The sequence below is a fragment of the Phyllopteryx taeniolatus genome, chromosome 17, assembly GCF_024500385.1.
Source record: "Phyllopteryx taeniolatus isolate TA_2022b chromosome 17, UOR_Ptae_1.2, whole genome shotgun sequence".
NCBI classification, from domain to species: Eukaryota; Metazoa; Chordata; class Actinopteri; order Syngnathiformes; family Syngnathidae; genus Phyllopteryx; species Phyllopteryx taeniolatus.
The window spans coordinates 15,483,703-15,502,781 of NC_084518.1; the positions used below are offsets into that span (position 1 = coordinate 15,483,703).

Consider the following 19,079-nt stretch of genomic DNA (forward strand, 5'->3'; position numbering starts at 1 on the left):
CCCTTTTGTCTCTCATCTGCGTTTTTTTCCACCACATTCGTTCATTGCCTATTATCCCGCCACTACCCCAAATTTACCGTCCTTTCCCCCCCCCCTCCTGCCTCCCATTTTCATCCTCTCTCGCCATTTCTTGTTGCAAAAAAAAAAAAAAAAAAGAGCGCGCAAGGGAAGGCGAACGGGGTGAAAAGCACTCTCACTGCTGCACCGCTGGCACAATAGACTGGTGGTGAGTCATCGCCACTTATGTTTGCGCCGTCGTCCTCCTCCCACCAAACACACACACATGTACAGGGAAGGGGGGGTCAGCGCCCACTCCAATTACTACCTACCTGCCATGCACTTAGAGGACACACACACATATTCCAGTTCTGCACAATGACCCTGAAAGCAGCAACCGGCTCACTGTGCAATTTAGTTGATTGTGCTTTGCAAATGGCTGCCTCGCTGCATCAAAGTGGAGACAAAAAAAAAAAAAAAGTGTGTGAATGTGTGCGTGTGTGTCTGTGTGTGTGTGATGAGGAGGGGGTTGCGGGGGAGGACGGGGGCAATGGGTGTCAGTAGGACAGATTTTTTTACTTCGGCAATGGTCAAATAATGGTGGTGGTGTGCACAAGATCGCACCGTTGCCAACACTCTTAAAACGCCTTAATGAGCATATGGGGCTGTAAAAAAATAGATTTCTTCCGAGTTAAACGAATCAGTCCTAGAAGGCTATCAATATATAGATAATTAATAATTAATAACTGAAAAGTCAAGTAGCCACACAGTTATGGAAACTCACACAACACAGTTGGAAAGAACTTTCTGAAGAATATTTTGATTTCCATTTTAGAGTTAAGATATACAATACATGTTTTTTAAGGCTGTTTTTTTAACAAAAGTTTTTTTTTATTATTATTACACTTAACTTCTATTAAGGTTTGTCAAGACTTAACGATAATAGGGAAATGGGTGCCAGGATGATAACAGTTAAGAACCACTGGGTCAGGGTGGGTTTGGGTAGGTGGTTTAATAATCAAGTGTGAAATTGTGCTGCATGCTTTGAATGGGGGAACGTGGCGCCATCTGGTGGACAAATATAAACAGAAGCAATGACAATGTTTTTCTTTTCCTGGTCTTTTCTATACATATTAGATTACATTCCTGTATCCTTTAACATGCCTGTCAAGTTTTTAAGGACACACCATTATCGAACATCTACAGCGATGCATGAATAAGGTGTGAAAACAACTTTCCCCTTTAAATGATGTCTTGGGATGGTGCCAAGTACTCCCCTCTAGATTGTTTACATCCAAAGTGGTAGGACACTCGAGCCTCGGCCCACTATGAGTCTTTTCAGCTAGCTGCTTGGGAGCCATTCGAACGCATCAAATATTGAACACCTGTAGTTTCCGTTTCACACAGTCAGGTGCAGGATAACTCTACAGACTTGCGGGAGAAGGCATGCAGGGATGCAGCGAGGCAGAAAGGTAGGCCACCTTGGCATCTGAACTCACCCGTCTGATAATCTTCTAATAGAACATTTTGTGAAGGGAGGATGGGGTTTAATGATTGTCTCTCACCTGAGCAGGACCACCTCCAACCTGGCTGAGACGACCAGAGGGGAGGAAGAGGGCGGCGGGTTCGAAAAGTTCTCAGAACCAGAAGATGGTGGAGGAGAACAAGTTGAGAGCGGGGCCTGTGATGGAGAGACGGAGGTCAGGTTTGCTCGGTAGCAAAAATACAGTGGGTGGGCATCAACATGGGTAATTTTGATTTATTATTTACAGAAAATGTTTTTCTAATAAACTACAGAGTAATTTATCGAGTAAATGATTTTTAAATAAACATTTCATTGTTTTATCATTAAGATGCATAATTGTATTCTTTATTTAAATTTAACATGTAAGTTTGACCAAACATTTCAGAAAACAATATTGGAAAATTCATTCATTCAGTCATCTTCTGTTCCGTTCAATAAATAAATTACATTAAAACATGATGCCCAATAAAATAATGCCAAAAACTAACAAGCTGAAAAATTGATGCAGTGGAAAACATATGCATGCCATGCCACAGATAAATCTGATTATTATTTTTTTTTAGCATTTCAATCAATGACAATAAAAGTTCAAGTCTTGTTCAGGTCACCGATCCAGAGAGCTCACAAGATGAAGTGGAAGGCACTGAAATGCAAAGTGGTGACCCCCTACCATGCACGACACCGACAGAGGCAGAGCTGACACCTATGGTACTGTCGTCACCTCCCTCCAACACGCATGGTAAAATCATAACAAACACACACATCAAAGTATAAACCAATAATAAAACGGTTACAATGTCATGAAGATCAAAACCAGTCGATTAGAAATCTCATAGTTGAAATATTATCAAATAAATTGGCTGAACTCACTTTTGGCTTTCCCATGGCCTGCAGAGGAACTGAAAGATGCAACTTCCGGTGGAACATGTGACTTGGAAAAATAACAATAATAAATTTAAAATATTTTAAACATTTACATGGGATCAACCTTACATACTATGCTGTGCATCCTACTTAACGTGGATTGTTTTCATTTAGGTTTTATTATTTATATATACACAAACAAATTCCGATTAGTATAATTCAAGATTCTTAAATTCCAAAACCAGATGTATATGCACATTTAGTTGGGTTTCTCCCTTTGCACTGCAGTGCACACTACTTACTGCAGGGGCACTCACTCCATGGGTAATTGACGCTAGAACAACTACCTCACAAACCAGACAAAAAAACAAAAAACATCAAAACTATTCAACTTTGTTCTAAGGCCAACCAGTAAGCAAATGTGTCTGTTTTGATTCTGTTTCCATGGTGACATTTGTTTATAGATGGCCCCTCAGAAGCGTGCTGGTACTGTCTCAGGTCCCTTGACCCAGAGTATCATCCCCCACCTCCTCAGGTTACCACACATCTGTAAAAACAAACAAACAAACAATTTTATTCAGGAACTAAACCGTTGGCTACGATACTTCTCTGCAGTTGCAGCAGGTTTCGGATTATTCGTCTCTACTGCCCTCTGGAGGATTGAAGATGAACTACCAGACGGACCCTCGCCCCCACTTCGGCGTGGCCTGGTCCTCGCACGCGCCGTGTCGCCCCCTGTGGGGCAGCGAGGGGCCAAGCTGGGGGTACAGGGTGCCCTCCGATGGTGAGCAGCAGCAGACGCAGCGAGCGTGCCCCCACTGCCACCTGGCATTGCCCTCGGACACGCTGAGCTGGCATGAGGTGGGCATCCGCACACGTCTCTTTACTAGGTCCACCTGCCCCTGAATAAAATCCAATACAAAAACAATATTAATTTGCAAGGTGTCGATCGTGGAAGTCACTTTTATAACATTGGGAAAATTTTAGAACATTTTCCTTACATTTTAATGGAATAAAGCACGATACTAGCCATGCACGTCATTAGGTGTTACACTTGACGCCGTGCGCAATGCGCATGCAACACACTGCAAATGACCGAATGTGTTGTTTCTCCCTGCAGACAAAGTGTCTCCAATTTGACGGACTGCGCAACCCCAACAAATAGGATTTTTTCATACAGCACCTGAATGTGTCAACAGTCGTGGAAATTAAAAAACAGTTGTTTATTGCTATGTTTTTCCGATTTTTGTTTGTTTATGTGAATTTAACTAGATGCACCTGAATGTATAACTGTTGAGTGACGTCACACTGTCTGCTGATGAACAGGCCAGAGCATCGCTTAAAAAAAATAAAAAAAATAATGAATCTGCATCCTCTTCCTCATTGGCCCACAACGGGAGCGCCAGGTCATGTGACCGAGCCGCGCCAGCCCAGCCAATGGCGTGGTCCCTTCACTGACCCACTGCCTTGCATACTGACACCAACCCCAGCCAGTCTGTTGTTGTTGTCGTTGAAGCGGCGCCTTCTCTCCAGCATGCCGCTCGACAAGCTCTCTCCCCCGGGTGAAAACGGCGACAGCAGCGGCCGGCGGCCGAGAGCTTGTGGCGGCTCGACGCCCTCGCCTCCGCCGGCCCTGAGGTGCTCGTACGTGGCCAGGAGTCTGGCGGCGGCGGCAGTGGGGGGTAGGAAGATGACGCATCCCGGGAAGGCCATCCTAGCAGGTCCGCTTTTTTTCCTTTTTATTTTAACGCTTCAATCTGAGCCGATTGTATTACTGTAGAGCTGCTTTGTGCACAAGCTGGCGCCTATTAAGGCGAACTGGGTCACTAAGGCAATCCAGCAGTGATGCTCATGTACTGTCGCGTCTACATCTATCCCAGTGGTTCTCAAACTGGGGGCCCCAAAATAATTTGCAATAAATTAAGTCGTATTATTTTCTTTTAAATGCGTATACAGACCTATGGAGACCTGCGTGCTAATAAATGGATGACAAAAACCAACAACAGAACCATACTCACCAGAAATTCTATTAAATGTATTAATGTGTGTAGATTGTTTTACAAGTTCAACTTACTCTGACCCACCAATCATCAGTCGGAAAAATGGTGACGTTATCTTGGGCCAGCTCGCAGGCCCTCTTGAGGTGAATTTGAAATCTGATTAGTTAAAGAAACAGTACTTGCAAGTCGCTTTTTTGAAAAATAGTCACTAATGCGGTGTGGAAAAGTCACCAAGTGATATAGCCAAATCGCCTATATTTAGCGTGACTGACTGCGCTTTTGTAAACTTCTTTTCGGAGCCTGTTGTTTGGAAGCAGTACACGTCAGCCTGCAACAATTGATACATTTTGCAATTTTTGCAAGTTCCTTTCTGTTAAACAGGGCATGCATATTTAGGTTGAAACCTTCAAAAACCAAATAATTCCCATAGCATTTAGCAGTGCACTTTGTAGTTATATGTTTAATAGGTTTAAGGATTATGAGGGGCTCCTTGGAAAAATGTCTCCCCTATAAGGGATCTCTGGAATGCATGACAATTACCAAATTTCTCACTTTAGGTGGGATTGCGGGCGGAATCGAGATTTGCATCACCTTCCCGACAGAGTATGTCAAGACTCAGCTGCAGCTGGATGAGCGAGCCAACCCGCCGCGTTATCGGGGCATCGGTAGGTTACAACTGGATGCCGTCAACTACCCACACCCTGTCTGGGCTCGTCTAAATGTCCATGTTGTTGGCAGGTGACTGCGTAAAGCTGACCGTGCAGGATCACGGTCTCAGAGGCCTGTACCGAGGGCTCAGCTCGCTGCTCTATGGCTCCATCCCCAAGTCGGCAGTTAGGTTAGATTTGTGTTCCAAGTGCATTTGATAGACCTCCGCCAACAACCCTAAATTGGATCAGTTTTCACACCCGGCATGTCCAAACAAACTGGGAATGTTTTGCACTCCAGAAACGTTCAGGGAGGGAATGGAGCCTGATCCGGAATGGATCCCAGTTTGGTTTGTGGTTCACTTAACTTGCAGTGTCAACACAAAATAATTGTGATTCGCAATTTGGTATCTCTGAAACAAACCAATTTGAGACCAAACTCAACTTGCTCAGCTCCTCTTAGGGTGCTCTGAACAGCAGTTCGGTCCTATTCAGGTCTGGTGAGGCCTCGAGGAACTTCACACACTTCGTCAAAGAGGACTAAGTGGTCATTTTGTCTCACTTCAGGTGTGATGAGGCCTCGGGGGAAGACTTAAATGTTAGACCTGCTACAGTTTTTAGCTTAGGTTAAGCAAACCAAACTGAAGTGAGACGCCCTCTCTGAGACCACCTCTCATTCTGGTTGACTTTAGGTCTGAGGCATCACGCAAAACAAGCTGATCCTGGAGAACTTTTGTGTGTTCACATTGCTTATGTTCACCAAATTAAAACGAGACTAAATCTCAATGTAATCCATTTGGGTAGGAAGTAAAAACAAGATCAAAACAGCAAACAAGTTGGAATACCCACATACTCATCCCCCGCAGATTTGGCACCTTTGAGATCCTCAGCAATCCAATGCGGGACGCCACGGGCCGGCTGGACAACACACGAAGCCTCCTGTGCGGCTTGGGGGCGGGCATCGCCGAGGCCATCGTCATCGTGTGCCCCATGGAGACTCTCAAGGTGGGTGGCATAGCAGGAAAGGGAGGAGCACATTTGTGACGGGACATTCGTGTGACTGTTGCGTGGCCCGCGATCCCTCACAGGTGAAAATGATCCATGACCAGTGCTCGATGAGGCCTCGCTACCGGGGTTTCTTCCACGGTGTCAGCGAGATTATCAGAGAGCAAGGTAGGACTTCCAAGAAAAGCCCTGAGGATGACTGTTAGCCATTAGCTTTATCCAGTTTTCACCCCTTTAGGTGTCCGGGGGACCTATCAAGGTCTGACGGCGACCGTGCTCAAGCAGGGAACCAATCAGGCCATCCGATTTTATGTGATGAACGCGCTACGCAATTGGTACAAAGGTAGGAATCGCACAGAAGTAACCAGCAAGCTGCGAAACGCACAATGATGGACAGGAAGGAATAGGGGGATTAATAACAACAAATGCGATGAACATTCCAGGATGTACCACACCTCTTGCTTGAAGTCAGGTGGGATGGCGACGTCAGTGCTTGTCTCTGGTCCTTGTCCTGCAGATATAATTGCTTTCAACACAGTCATCTTTCTGATATTTCCTAATACTACCTCCATAGCTGGGAAATTCACAGGTCAACATCATTCCCATTCACAAAGGTAGCCTACTAGCTAACAAAGGTTAAAGAATAAGGGCTAATAATTAGAAATCTGCTACGTATGACCATGGCTCTGACAAAAGCCCCTTTCACAGTTTTCAGAAAACTGGTGTAGTAACAGAATATCAGCCAGTGCCAGTGTCTGAGACTTCTCCGGCAGATACAATGGCTTTTAACACAACAGGAGTTTGCTTTCCACTCTTCCCTTTCACATGGCCTTCGATACTACATCCAGGAAATTTGCAGGTCGCTCTCATTAACAATTCCCCAAAACTGGAGGGCCACAGGGTTTCAGATACAAAGCGAGACAGGTGGTAGATCACAAGTTCAGGGAAGGAAGGGAGCTGATTTACCAGGAAACAACAAAAACTGATAAAGTCATAAGCCACAAGGACTGACGGGTCTTGCACTGACCTGGAAATCACCAAAATTTGGTTGGAAGATCAGAAACCTGACGGTCTTGTGCGTATTTACACTTACATTTTGGTTCTCGTCCCTAAAGGGGATGATCCCAGAAAGGAAATGCACCCGATCGTCACGGCCATGTTTGGAGCCACAGCGGGGGCCGCCAGCGTTTTCGCCAACACACCTTTGGACGTGGTCAAGACGAGAATGCAGGTTAGTTCCGACATTTGTTGTTTAACCTTTAAAGTGTTTCTAAAGACCATGTTTTAAAGGGTCTGGATGCCCATCGCTACAAGAACACGGTGGACTGCGCCTTCCAGATCCTCAAGCAGGAAGGACCCCAAGCGTGAGTTACCTCAGCTCTTCGCTTGACTAACTACTAGCTCAACTGTAGCTAATGTCTTCCTGTCCTGTCTCAAAAGGTTCTACAAAGGGACCATTCCCCGGCTGGGCCGTGTGTGCTTGGACGTGGCCATCGTCTTCGTTATCTACGAGGAGGTGGTCAAGCTGCTCAACAACGTGTGGAAGACCCAATAAGAGGACCTAAGAGGATCCCCTAAAAGAAGACTGGCAAAAACCTCTGGAAATCACCAGACCAGATATTTCCACGTCGCTTTAGGAACACTTTCCAGCACTAAAACATGGCAATGGAGGATTGTTAGTGCAAGAGCGAAGTTTATTAAAAAAAAAAAAAAAAAAGACCAATCACTTTAAGCGACCACAGGTTTTAAGGCACTTGAGTGGAGTCCAAAAAAGTGATAAATTGGTAGACAAAAGACAAAATCTCTGTGGTAAAGTTTTTTTTCACTTGAGAGATCAGAAGTGATGTTGGACCTGCTAGTTCATCGTTGAGGAATTCTTCCATACCAAACTCATCCAGGCACACCTTGATGGACCTTGTGCACTGTGAACAGTAAAAAAAAAGGGAGGGGGGGGGGGGTCTCCTAAACCCCACATGGGTAGATGCATACAATAGTCCATACCTTCTTGGTAAGAGGAATAATTAAGAGTCAGTGGTCTAGTTAATTCCTTTGACTGTCCCAATGCTTTGGTACATTATGTTTTTACCTTCTATTAATTATACTGTACGTAGGGTGGGGGTGAGCGCTTAGTACTGAAACCACAAATGTGTCTTTTGGTTTGGGAAAGACATAAAAAATGGTGGCACAGTTTTAAACACGCACACGAAGTCCAGCTGTCTTGCTCAACGCTAACAGACTTTTTGTCACAGCTAAATTGATTTGATGCTGCATTTTTGGTGAAATTGTTTTGTTAGCCACATGCTAAGTCAAGCGTTTGATGCTAACAGGCCTGTTGTTGAGACTTACATATGAAGCTTAACCCCAGAAGCTATTTAGCACACACAGCTTTAAGAGCTCACTTTTTAATCACTGGTAAGTTGATTCACGTTGCTTTTTTGGGGGTGCAAAACTGTCCGTTAACCTCATGCTAAGTCCATCTGTTTCGTTCATTGTCACGCTATTCTGATGAACTGTATCCTAGAAAGCTAATTAGATCCGACTTTTTGTCATCGAAAAGTTGATTGACATTGCAAAATTGTCAGTTAGCCACATGCTAAGTCCATCTGTCTCATTCGACGCGAATAGGATCATTGTAGTGCTGATCCGACACGTAGGCCAAATATTTGTAGTAGCCAGTTAGCACTTAGCGTTAAGATTTCACACCATTGACCTTATTATCATGGGTTTTTATGTTTTCTAAATGTTATCAATTTAACTGAATTGTTTTATACACTTATGATCCTCATTCTAGTTTCATGTATATAAGAACATCTAAGGGGTTGGGGAGGTGAGCACACATTTGAGAGGCTTACTGTGGAAACAAATTAGTATCGAAAACCACTCTGCCTTACACAGAAAGCCTTTTGAGTCTTTTTTTTTTTTTTTTTTGCCAAACTCCAAACATGAGACGCCATTATGCATCTGAATGTTGTTTCCAATTGTGTGTGTGAGTGTGTGACTAACCTGTGCAATCGTTTCGACTGTTAAAAAAAAAAAAAAAGAAATCAGGAAACAAACTGATGTTTTCACGGTGTAATAAACGTTGCTGGTGTGGAAAATCTGTGGTGTACATATTTATTTGTTGAGTAATTGGGGTTTGACTGTATGTGACAATTGGCTTCGCTGCAGTTCTGAGGAGCTCCACAGGTTGAGGCTTTGAGGAGGGAGGAGATTAAAGGCTGAGGGCGTGGGGGAGTTGTAAGCAGTCCCAACTGTTACAGACACATACCACCCGAGGCAAAGTCTTCATATTCTGACCTTGTTTGTGTCAGCGAGTCACCATGACGATGCTTTTCAACGCCAAATTAACTATGAAGCATCTTTACTCTGGCTTTTAGATCACTTGGTGGGAAGGAAATGGAGGTTGTGGCCATTATAGCTATCTTCTCCATCTGTAAAGACACACGAAATAAGTTAAAATGGTTGATTTGAAAAGACAGAAAGGTCTCTTGGTATTTTTACTTACATTCTGAGGCATTTGTCTTTACCACCGCTGGCCACTCGTTGTCCATCAGGACTCCAGTCCACAGCAAACACCTGAATGAGAGCAAATAGCTTTCATACACATACGCAGTGGTTAACAAACGTATTGGACCAGCACTCAGTCTAAGCTTTGCCACAGCAGCCCTAAGCGAACAGCACATGGCTAATTCTGAAGTATGTAGAATCTCTTAAAGATATTTTTTTATGCTGAACTAGAAGTTTCTTTATTAGAAAAAAAACAGGTTAAAAAAAATATTAAAATGTCAAATTTTTAAATCGTTGAAAGGTACGATTCGTTACAAATGCATTTTATTTCTGAAAATATATAATTATATATTAAAATCTAACAACCAATCTGGAAAAATAATTTTATACAGAGTATATTTTTCATCAAATATTAAAATCTAAAAACAAATTCAAATTGTTGATTAAATTTCCTTATTTATATTTTAAATAGATACAAATTGAAAATAGTTTTTAGTTTACAGGTTTTTCTAAAAACAAACCTCAGATAAAATATATTAACCGAAAATCTATATTTTGAAAAAATATATACATTTATTTAGATATATGCTTACTGATTTTCTAAATAGTATATATTTAAAAATGTAAATGTTCCCTCACCTCATCTGCATGGCCGGGAAGATCCATATTGAGCTTCCCACTCTTGACGTCCCAAACTTTGAGCGTGCTGTCGCTGCTCCCGCTCACCAGCAGCCGGCTGTCGGCTGACCACGCCACCTGATATACGGAGCCCACGTGGCCACGGAGGGACATCAAGTACCTACGAGGATCAGGTGCAAAGGTGTTAGCTTAGCAGACACCCACAGATCACCACATGGATAACAGCAGTATTACTTACTTTCCAGTGCGGCCGTCCCAGATTTTGACTGACTTGTCGAAGGAGGCCGAGGCCAGCAGCCGGGTGTCAGGGGAGAAAAGCACCTCGTTGACCAAGGCGCTGTGGCCCGTCATCCGGGCCAGAGGCTTCTTCTCCTCAGCCGGATTCCACAGGAACAAGGTGAAGTCGTCCGAGCCTGATACCAAGCGTTCCGGGTTGGAACCCTGCAGGACCGGCCGGAAAGTCACGTCATTTTTTCCAGGGATATACAGACTTAAAATTAGAAGAAAAAAAAAAACCACATACGAACCCGAACATTATTGTATCTCTGCAAGGCTTTGTCCTTTAGTTCCTCCACTAGGAGAAGACAATGTTAGAATTCAGACTTTCTCAAGCTTCTTAAAGGTCCCGTATTTTGGCTATTTAGACCTTCATAGATTGACTCTCTACCATGGACATTGTATAAAAGTGACAATTTAAAAAAAAATAATAATAATAAAATAAAAATAAAAAAATAAACCTTGGTTTTGTCATTGTGTCCAGAAAAGGACCCTCTGACAGCTCTCTCTGACAGCTCTGTTTGACCCAGTTTTGTATCTGCTTTGTCCATATTTGGCTAAGACTGCCCCCTTTCCTCTGATTGGTTGCCTCCGTGTAGAAGACCCACTTGTGAGGGCACACGTTTGTTATGTTGACAACGCTGGCTCGGGAGCGTAAAGGGAAGGCGGAGATCTTCGCTAGTGACGTAGATACGTTCGAGAAATTCGAATGACCTGATTTCAGGCCTCTTGGCAGAAAAACGTCTGCGTGGACGATTTTAATTAATATTTCACGTCTATTGAGGCACCACAGAGACAATATTACATCCCAAATACTAGAAAAAGTTTGGCAAAATATGTCCCCTTTAAATACAGGGTATTGGGACCGAGCCTTGCTGTGAATAATTGACAGCCCCCCCCATAAAAAGGTTTATACAGTACTATAATAGATGCCACAAGATGGCAGCAAAGGACTACTTTTGTCTAAATGTAGCGCAACTGACTTCAACAGTCCCTTGGCACCAAGATGCCACCAGAAGGAACCAAAGCAATACTGTTATTGATTTAGGTTTAAGGTTAGGGTGAGTTTTTCAACAAATAAAGAATGATTACAAAATTGACAATTGAAAAATGAAAAAAAATGACAATCTGGAAATAGGGGAACTAGCAAATGCCAAACCAAAAATATGCAGGGGTTGACAGTTACCTTCAAGGCATCCGGGGACTTTTGGTATTTGTGTTGCGAGACCGGATAGTACCATTTTTTTCACTTTTGTTACATGCCAAAGGGAAAATTAATTCAGGCCATTAATTCCTAACAACAAAATGTACGTTAGCTAACAAGCTACTTCCTGGTTCATGTAAGACGACTGGATTGTACCATTTTTCAAGACAGGAGTGCAGAAAGCGCTTCATTCCTCGAATAAACGTATGCACGTTCGTTAACAGGTTCCTTCCTGGTTCATGGAGAATGGTACAAGATGATTGTATTTTACCATTTCTTATTAAATGCAAGTGTACGGGTCGCGTTTGTTTTTAAAATGATTGACAAAAATAGAACACAAGTTTCCATAACTAAAAAATGTTTTATTATTATTAAAAAATATATATTTTTTAAAAATCATTTACTTCTGACATTTCTGCAACATTGCATGAAATTGACTACTTGATTTTATGTTGTAGACCAGGGGTGCTCAATGCGTCGATCGACGGTAGTATTGGTAGATCGCATGACATCGCGTGAAAAAAAAAAGACATCAGCCTATCATCCATCCCGTTGCTTGATTAATATACATTAATATTCGGCGGCCCAGAATTTTATCTCACTGGTAGCGAGCGCTCTGCGCTCTCAAACCGGAGACATGGTCGCGGCCCCCCCGCTCCCAAAAAAAGGTAGATCGCGGGAGGTTGGCTGCTTGAAAAGTAGATCTCGGGGCAAAAAAGTTTGGGCACCCCTGTTGTAGACTGACAAGTATGACTTTTAAGGGCATCGTGGGTGTCATTACATTTTTATTTTACTTTTTTAACTTAAATATAACATCTTTTGTTCTTACGTGATCCGGTGAGGTCCTGTGGGTTAACGGTGGCGCTTGCCGGTTCAAAGGCGCCTGTCCTTAGCACGTAGTCGGTGCTGAGAGCCAACGTGTTGACCCAGTGAGCATGACCCTGCAGCGTCCTGCACTGGACACCCTAAAGAACAACAAATCGACGCTCGTTCGAAGTCACATTTACCCATCATACCCAGCGGCGCGACTCACGTCTTTGGCCCGCCACACTTTCACGGTCCTGTCCTGGGACGACGTGTACAGGAGCCCGTCGCCGCCCCACTTGACACAGGTGACCGACTGCGTGTGGCCCGTCAGGATCTTGTCGCAGCGGCCGAGCACCACGTCCCAGATGCGCACCGAGCCATCTTTGGAGCTGCTCGCCAAGTAGCGACACTCGGCGTTGCTGGCGAAAACACAAGAGGATTCATCGATTGAGGTACGCATACGAACAGAAATATTCAAACACCTACAAGAAGATGGTGTAAGGATGCCAAAGCAGATTTATGGAATACGTGTCATTTTTTTAACCGGATTTCAGGAGGACGTGTCATTTTAAAGATTAAATATAATTATTAAATCAGATTTAGGGATTACGTATCTTTTTTATGGCATCATTAAGGATTCCATAATTCCAGGATTTTTAAGGGAAACTTAATGATTATATCTCATTCATTAGGTTTATTTAAGGTTTGTGTTTTTTTTAAGCAGGTTTAAGGATTACTTGACATTTTTAAGGCAAATTTATGGATTGTGTGTAATTTTTAAAGAAGATTAAAGAATTATGTGTCAATTATAAGGTTAATTTAAGAATTACATACAATTGCTAAAGTAGACTTAGGGTTAGTGTTATGTTTAAGGCCGATTTAAGGTTTACATGTAATTTTTAAGGCAAATGTAATTATAATTTTTAAAGGGATGACAACATTTCTCACAGGCTGATTTAAGGATTGCATATCGTTTTTATAGCAGATTTAAGGATTACTGACTATTTAAGATGATTTAAGCATTACATATCCCTTCTAAGGCAGATTTAAGGATTGCTTATTATTTTAAAAGATGATTTAAGTATTACATATAACGTTTAAGGCAGATTTAAGGATGCCATATAATTTTTAAGGTAGGGTTTAGGATAATGTGTCTTTTTAAAGTGGAGTAAAAGATGACATTATTTTTAATATGGATTTAAGGATTACTAATGTATTTTAAAGTGGATTTAATGATTACACATCATTTTTAAGGCAGATTTAAGGATTTAATGTCAACTTTAAGGATAGTGTTTGGTAAATTAAACGGAAAGATGTGGCCCAATACTTTCGTCCAAACATTGGACCAGTCGGGTGCACCGATACTTACAGGTGGAGAGGTTCCCAGCAAAGCCAAGTGATCCATTTGGTGTGTCCGGTCAAGGTCTTCCCGATTTGTGTGCCTGTCACTGGATTCCACAGAAAGATCTATAAAAAAATATATTACAACATAATAAACATATACGTGTGACAAGGTGAGTGGTAGTGCGTGTTGCCAAGTCACCTGACTGTTTTTGCATCCTGACGCAAGCTTCTTGCCATCAGGCGACCAGGCGATGCTTAGAACCCAATGTGAGTGCCCTGTCAGCATAAAACACGAGCCAGCACAAGTAAGCGTGCTTCGCTAATGGTTTATCTTAGATTAGCGTATACGGCACAGAGCGGCAAGCGTACCTTTGGCAGTGTGATGCGGTGTCTCGGTCATCAAGTCCCAAAAGCGCACCGTGGTGTCACCCGACCCGCTGGCCAAATATCTAAAAACACCCAAAACGCAAACTTGTTCCACATTTTTTCAGTATCAAAAACAGCAGAGAGCGGACAGGTCCTTAAAAAAGAGGCCAGGTTTTTGTGTCAAGACGTTAATTGCCATTTTCAGTTTAAGTTTACAGTAAAACTAAACATAACTGCATTGCATTCCCCTACAGCTTAGTACCAATGATCGTCTTCTGTGCTTCATCATCAAATCTATGTGTAATATGCCTGTCTGTATTATACTAAGCGCGACCCTAGTGAGAAGTGGTACGGAAAATGGATGGATGTATTATACTGCCCCTGGTGGCCCAGGCACACACTTCAGAAGGAGCCACACAATGTCCTTTGAATTCAAACATGAACTCATGACTCACAAACTGTTTATTCTTTACATTCGAATTAATTGTGATTATTGTATGTTTTTATAAAGAAGAATACTGTGGAGTGGTATTTTTCTTATTAAAAATCCCATTCCAAAAGATTTTGTTGGTGTTTTTTGGGAGAACAGATGAATGGCATTTGCATTCATTTTAAAGGAGAAAGATGATTTGAGACACGAATGTTGGCTTACGAGCGTGGTCACTGAACGAATTAAACTTGCGAGTCAAGGCACCACTGTACTATCTATGTAAAACGAGTCCCTCTTTTGTGACACTCACTTTCCGGTGGGACTGAAAGCGGTGGAGATGACGGCTTCGGTATGCCCCTGCAGCGTGCTGGTGCAGCGGGTGACAGCTCGCACCCGGAACACGGCCTGGGGCTGGTACATCACCGGCAGCACCTGCTCAGTCTCCCATGCCAGCTCCTTGACACAGACACTCAGACTGGACACAATCTCCGTATCACCACGGGCAAAAAACGCCAACGGCACCGCCTCCTCCTGAAAGGGAAGAAGACGACATTTTAAATAGTCTGCTCATTTGTGTGTGCAATTTTTGGGCACGCATACCTTCTGCAGCAACACATTGCAGACCAGCTGCAGTTTATCAGGAGTGATGTCGACAGGAACATCGAAAGGGGAGCCCAGAAACTCCCCGTTCTCATCCTGGAAACGGATCAGCAGCCGCTCCACCTCATCACTCATCTTCAGACGCCTTAACTGAGACCTTTAAGCCAAAGTGAACAAACCATGTCACTAGCGGTGCAACAATTAATCAATTAATCGACAATTTATCGATTATCAAATTAATCTACAACTGTTTCAATAATCGATTAAAGGTTTCGAGATCTTGTTTAACTTTAAATTGTCCAAATCATCAGAATTTAAGCCTCTCAACAGTAAATATTGTCAGATTTCTGTAGTCCTCCATGAGAGCAGACTGATTATCTTTGTGTTGAATCAAAACAATACATTTGCAAGCATCTGCTTTCAATGATCAACATTTTTGCCTATTTTCTTACATTTTACACCCCAAACCAGTACCTGAATCATAATAAATATATGTCTGTGTATTTTCTGTATTGTAATTTTAAAGTCTTTTTTTTTTATAAAGGGATTGAAATTATTCTTTTATATCCGATTCATTGATTTATTGAAAAGATAATCGACAGACAAATAAATTATTAAAACAATAGTTAGTTGCAGTCCTACTAGGCTTTACACGATCGGGATTTTTGGGGCCGATCACCGATCAGCGAGTTTAAAAAAACGATAACCGATCACAAGATGGAGGAATGTGTCTATATAAATCACCTGTTCATTTACTGTATATACGTGTGTACTTAATTGCTCAAAAAGTCTTTGTTCCTCTATTTATGCCAGTGAGGCATAGTGACAGACACAACAAATAAAGGGTCTTCTATTAGATGGCAGGAAGTAAATACAGTAATTAATGTATCCACTTTTTGTGACATTTTTGCTTGTTGGTGTCCCGTGAGATTTTTCAACTGTAAAATATGTTCCTTGGCTCCATAAAGGTTGGAAATCCCTGCTCCAGTCAGATCGTGTATTTTAATCAGTCAGGTCAAACCAACATTACATGACAGAAATAATGGGTGCTAACTTACTGTAATTAAATTACTTTATTTTTAATTAAATGACTTCACCCACACCGAAACTTTAGAGCATGATTCGACAGAACGGCGGCATGTTTACGTCCAACCGTTCGTGCTACCACTAGCTTGCTAGGCTACATCACATTTTATTGCCTGGTTGTGAGCCGTATCATATTAAAAGTACGTGAACATACCACAAGCGAGCCTTAAACGAACGTCCTCTCCTGTCCTGAGCACCGGTGACCACCAACACACGTTTTTCCTCATTTTGTCCTTATAACACAAAGTTGACGCGCTCCACGCTTGGTCGTCGCCACGGTAACGAGTGTATCCGGTCGCATTTGAGTTGACAAGATAAAGCCCAATGATCGTAAAAAACGGGATACGGTGGTATCGGAATACAAGATTTTATTGCAGTAGTCTGACAGTGCAATCGCGAAAGAGCAAATTTGTCTTGTAGTCTGATCGGGCATTACGTGTTTCCTGTCTCCGACGTGTTATTTGTCCCACACCGCCGACATTGTTTTTGTTGAAAAACTTAATTGGCCGCCAGATATTTACAGTTCTACGTCAAAAGACACACGACAAGGCTAAAAATAAATTAGCTTTTGGATTCAAATAGGCGGCACGGTGGCCGACTGGTTAGAGCGTCAGCCTCACAGTTCTGAGGTGCGGGGTTCAATCCCCGTCCCCGCCTGTGTGGAGTTTGCATGTTCTCCCCGTGCCTGCGTGGGTTTTCTCCGGGTACTCCGGTTTCCTCCCACATCCCAAAAACATGCATGAATTGGAGACTCTAAATTGCCCGTAGGCATGACTGTGAGTGCGAATGGTTGTTTGTTCCTATGTGCCCTGCGATTGGCTGGCAACCAGTTCAGGGTGTACCCCGCCTCCAGCCCGATGACAGCTGGGATAGGCTCCAGCACGCCCGCGACCCTAGTGAGGAGAAGCGGCTCAGAAAATGGATGGATTCAAATATACTGTGCACACGGCGACCCGGAGGAAATGTCTTTTGCGGAGCCGGTCAATGACGTCATTGATCGGATCAGCGAATTATGACATTAAAGCCGATCAGCATAAAATGCTAAATATCAGCCGATACCGATCAGCCCGATAAAATCTAAAGTAAAGTCTAAGTCCTACATGTCACTTTAGTACATTAAAATAAGAGGCAATAAGGGCAATTTTTAAAAATAAGTTTTCTAAAATAATAAAAAAAAGATTTTTGAATCACGTTTTTCCTCCTCACTTATACAAAATGACAATGACATTATTTAAATCAAGTTTTGCTTTTGTTTTGTAGCTCACTTCTAGGATTTGCTTTATTACTCCTGATACCAAACAAGCGTTGAAACCATTATTTATTTAATGAGTTATTCATTTTTCACCTGCGCATCAACTGGCAACAACTTCAACAAAATTAATAGATTTTTTTTTTTTGTATTATTCACAGATAATGTGACGATCCACATTATGTTGTCTGTTACTTTGCTGGAATAAACGTCGTTAGTCGCTATATTAATAAAGTAGTCACTAAACGGGTCACTGACTGCTTTTGTAAAGTAGCTCCTCTCTGTTCACGGTCATGTTATTAGTGCAAGCAGTGCACGTCAGCGGAGGCGTGCTTTGAACTACGGAAGCCACAAAAATAATAATAATCATCCTAATAAATAAACTCCATTTAATCAATTCATCTGCCAGCCCTACTTTAATGCGGCCCAATGTGTGTTAAAACAACACTTTGGTGATCTTCCGTTTAACGTAACAATAGAAGCCATAGCTCAGACTGTGTATTATAGAACTATTAGAAACTCAGTTAGCGCTAGCCCGTCAAGCTAGCTCGGTTAGCTAGCCGCGAGCCGCCACAGTGTTTTGGGCCAACTAAATGGTCAAAACGGCACTTACGGCAACAATATACTATCAACAATTGCTCACATTCCTCAGTCGGACTTCGTATAAAGCAACTTTAGTGTTAAAACTTTACCTTAGAACGAGGAAGCAATATGTTAAAACTCCACACGTGTGTACATGTACAAAGCTGTTATAAGGCGAAGAGGCCGGTCCATGGAGCTTTCGTGCCTGGTGACGCAAGGGCTCATGGGAAATTGGAATGCGGAAGTGAGCGCTCGCTTCGGTGGCGCATATGTAAAAGTGGTAACATCTCTGTTAAATCCTCCGTTACTACGTCAAGGCTCGCGAAAATGGTAAAATGATAAATGGTCAATGGGCTGCACTTATATAGCGCTTTATCTACACCACCACACTGCTCAGAGCACGTTACAAAGTCTCACATTCACCCATTCACACACATATTCATACACAAATAATGGGCAAAATGTCTAAAAAAATATATATAGTTCAAATGTTTTTTTCAACTCATTTTAAAAATATTTTTTGTTCCTACCGTCTGTTACATGACATTGAATTTAACAGTTAATAATAATAATAATAATAATAATACATACATTATATCCAATTCTCGTAACTTTCGCATCGTTTCCCCATTAATTTACCATGATTTTAATACGGGTGTCCCTATAATCTGCTAATTAGTTAAGTAACTCTTTTTGAATAATATTTGTTGTCGTGATCCTCTGTTACTTAATGTTGAATGTAACGTTAAATTGAAACGATAACGACAAAATTCAAACAAAAATATCCAGTCTTTTCCTGGTAATTTTGCCACTTAATTCTTGTAATTTAACTGTCATTTCCCCATTGATTTACCATATTTCAAATACAGGGTGTCCCTAAAATCTACAAAAGTAAAAATGCATATTTTCATAAAATGTACACTTTTAACATTTTATTCAGTTGGAATACGA

At 42.1% G+C, this 19,079-nt stretch overlaps 2 protein-coding genes across 6 annotated transcripts; one reads left to right on the forward strand and one right to left on the reverse strand.

The window, feature by feature from the left end:
* Window positions 1-1,005: 1,005 nt before the first annotated feature.
* nle1 (notchless homolog 1 (Drosophila)) lies at window positions 1,006-18,357 on the reverse strand. Of its 5 annotated transcripts, none has more exons than XR_009785037.1 (16): window positions 18,239-18,357; window positions 15,212-15,368; window positions 14,922-15,142; window positions 14,185-14,264; window positions 14,015-14,091; window positions 13,841-13,938; window positions 12,698-12,890; window positions 12,494-12,629; window positions 10,712-10,758; window positions 10,423-10,625; window positions 10,185-10,344; window positions 9,544-9,614; window positions 9,336-9,469; window positions 2,393-3,288; window positions 1,563-1,678; window positions 1,006-1,065 (listed from the first exon to the last, which is right to left on the reverse strand). XR_009785037.1 is itself a non-coding variant. In XM_061750802.1 (13 exons), the coding sequence occupies exons 2-13, from the start codon at window positions 15,344-15,346 to the stop codon at window positions 9,457-9,459; spliced, it is 1,434 nt and encodes a 477-aa protein (XP_061606786.1). In that variant the 5' UTR covers window positions 15,347-15,368; window positions 18,239-18,357; the 3' UTR covers window positions 9,139-9,456. The 5 variants fall into 5 exon arrangements, 1 of the variants encoding a protein (XP_061606786.1); XR_009785039.1 differs by lacking the exons at window positions 1,006-1,065; window positions 1,563-1,678; window positions 2,393-3,288 and adding exons at window positions 6,279-6,410; window positions 6,494-6,549; window positions 7,132-7,240; XR_009785038.1 differs by lacking the exons at window positions 1,006-1,065; window positions 1,563-1,678; window positions 2,393-3,288 and adding an exon at window positions 6,427-7,240.
* On the forward strand, window positions 3,829-9,138 carry slc25a1a (solute carrier family 25 member 1a). The gene is made up of 9 exons (XM_061750803.1): window positions 3,829-4,107; window positions 4,944-5,051; window positions 5,125-5,224; window positions 5,900-6,038; window positions 6,122-6,206; window positions 6,277-6,381; window positions 7,154-7,269; window positions 7,329-7,402; window positions 7,479-9,138. The coding sequence occupies exons 1-9, from the start codon at window positions 3,921-3,923 to the stop codon at window positions 7,591-7,593; spliced, it is 1,029 nt and encodes a 342-aa protein (XP_061606787.1). The 5' UTR covers window positions 3,829-3,920; the 3' UTR covers window positions 7,594-9,138.
* Window positions 18,358-19,079: the final 722 nt, after the last annotated feature.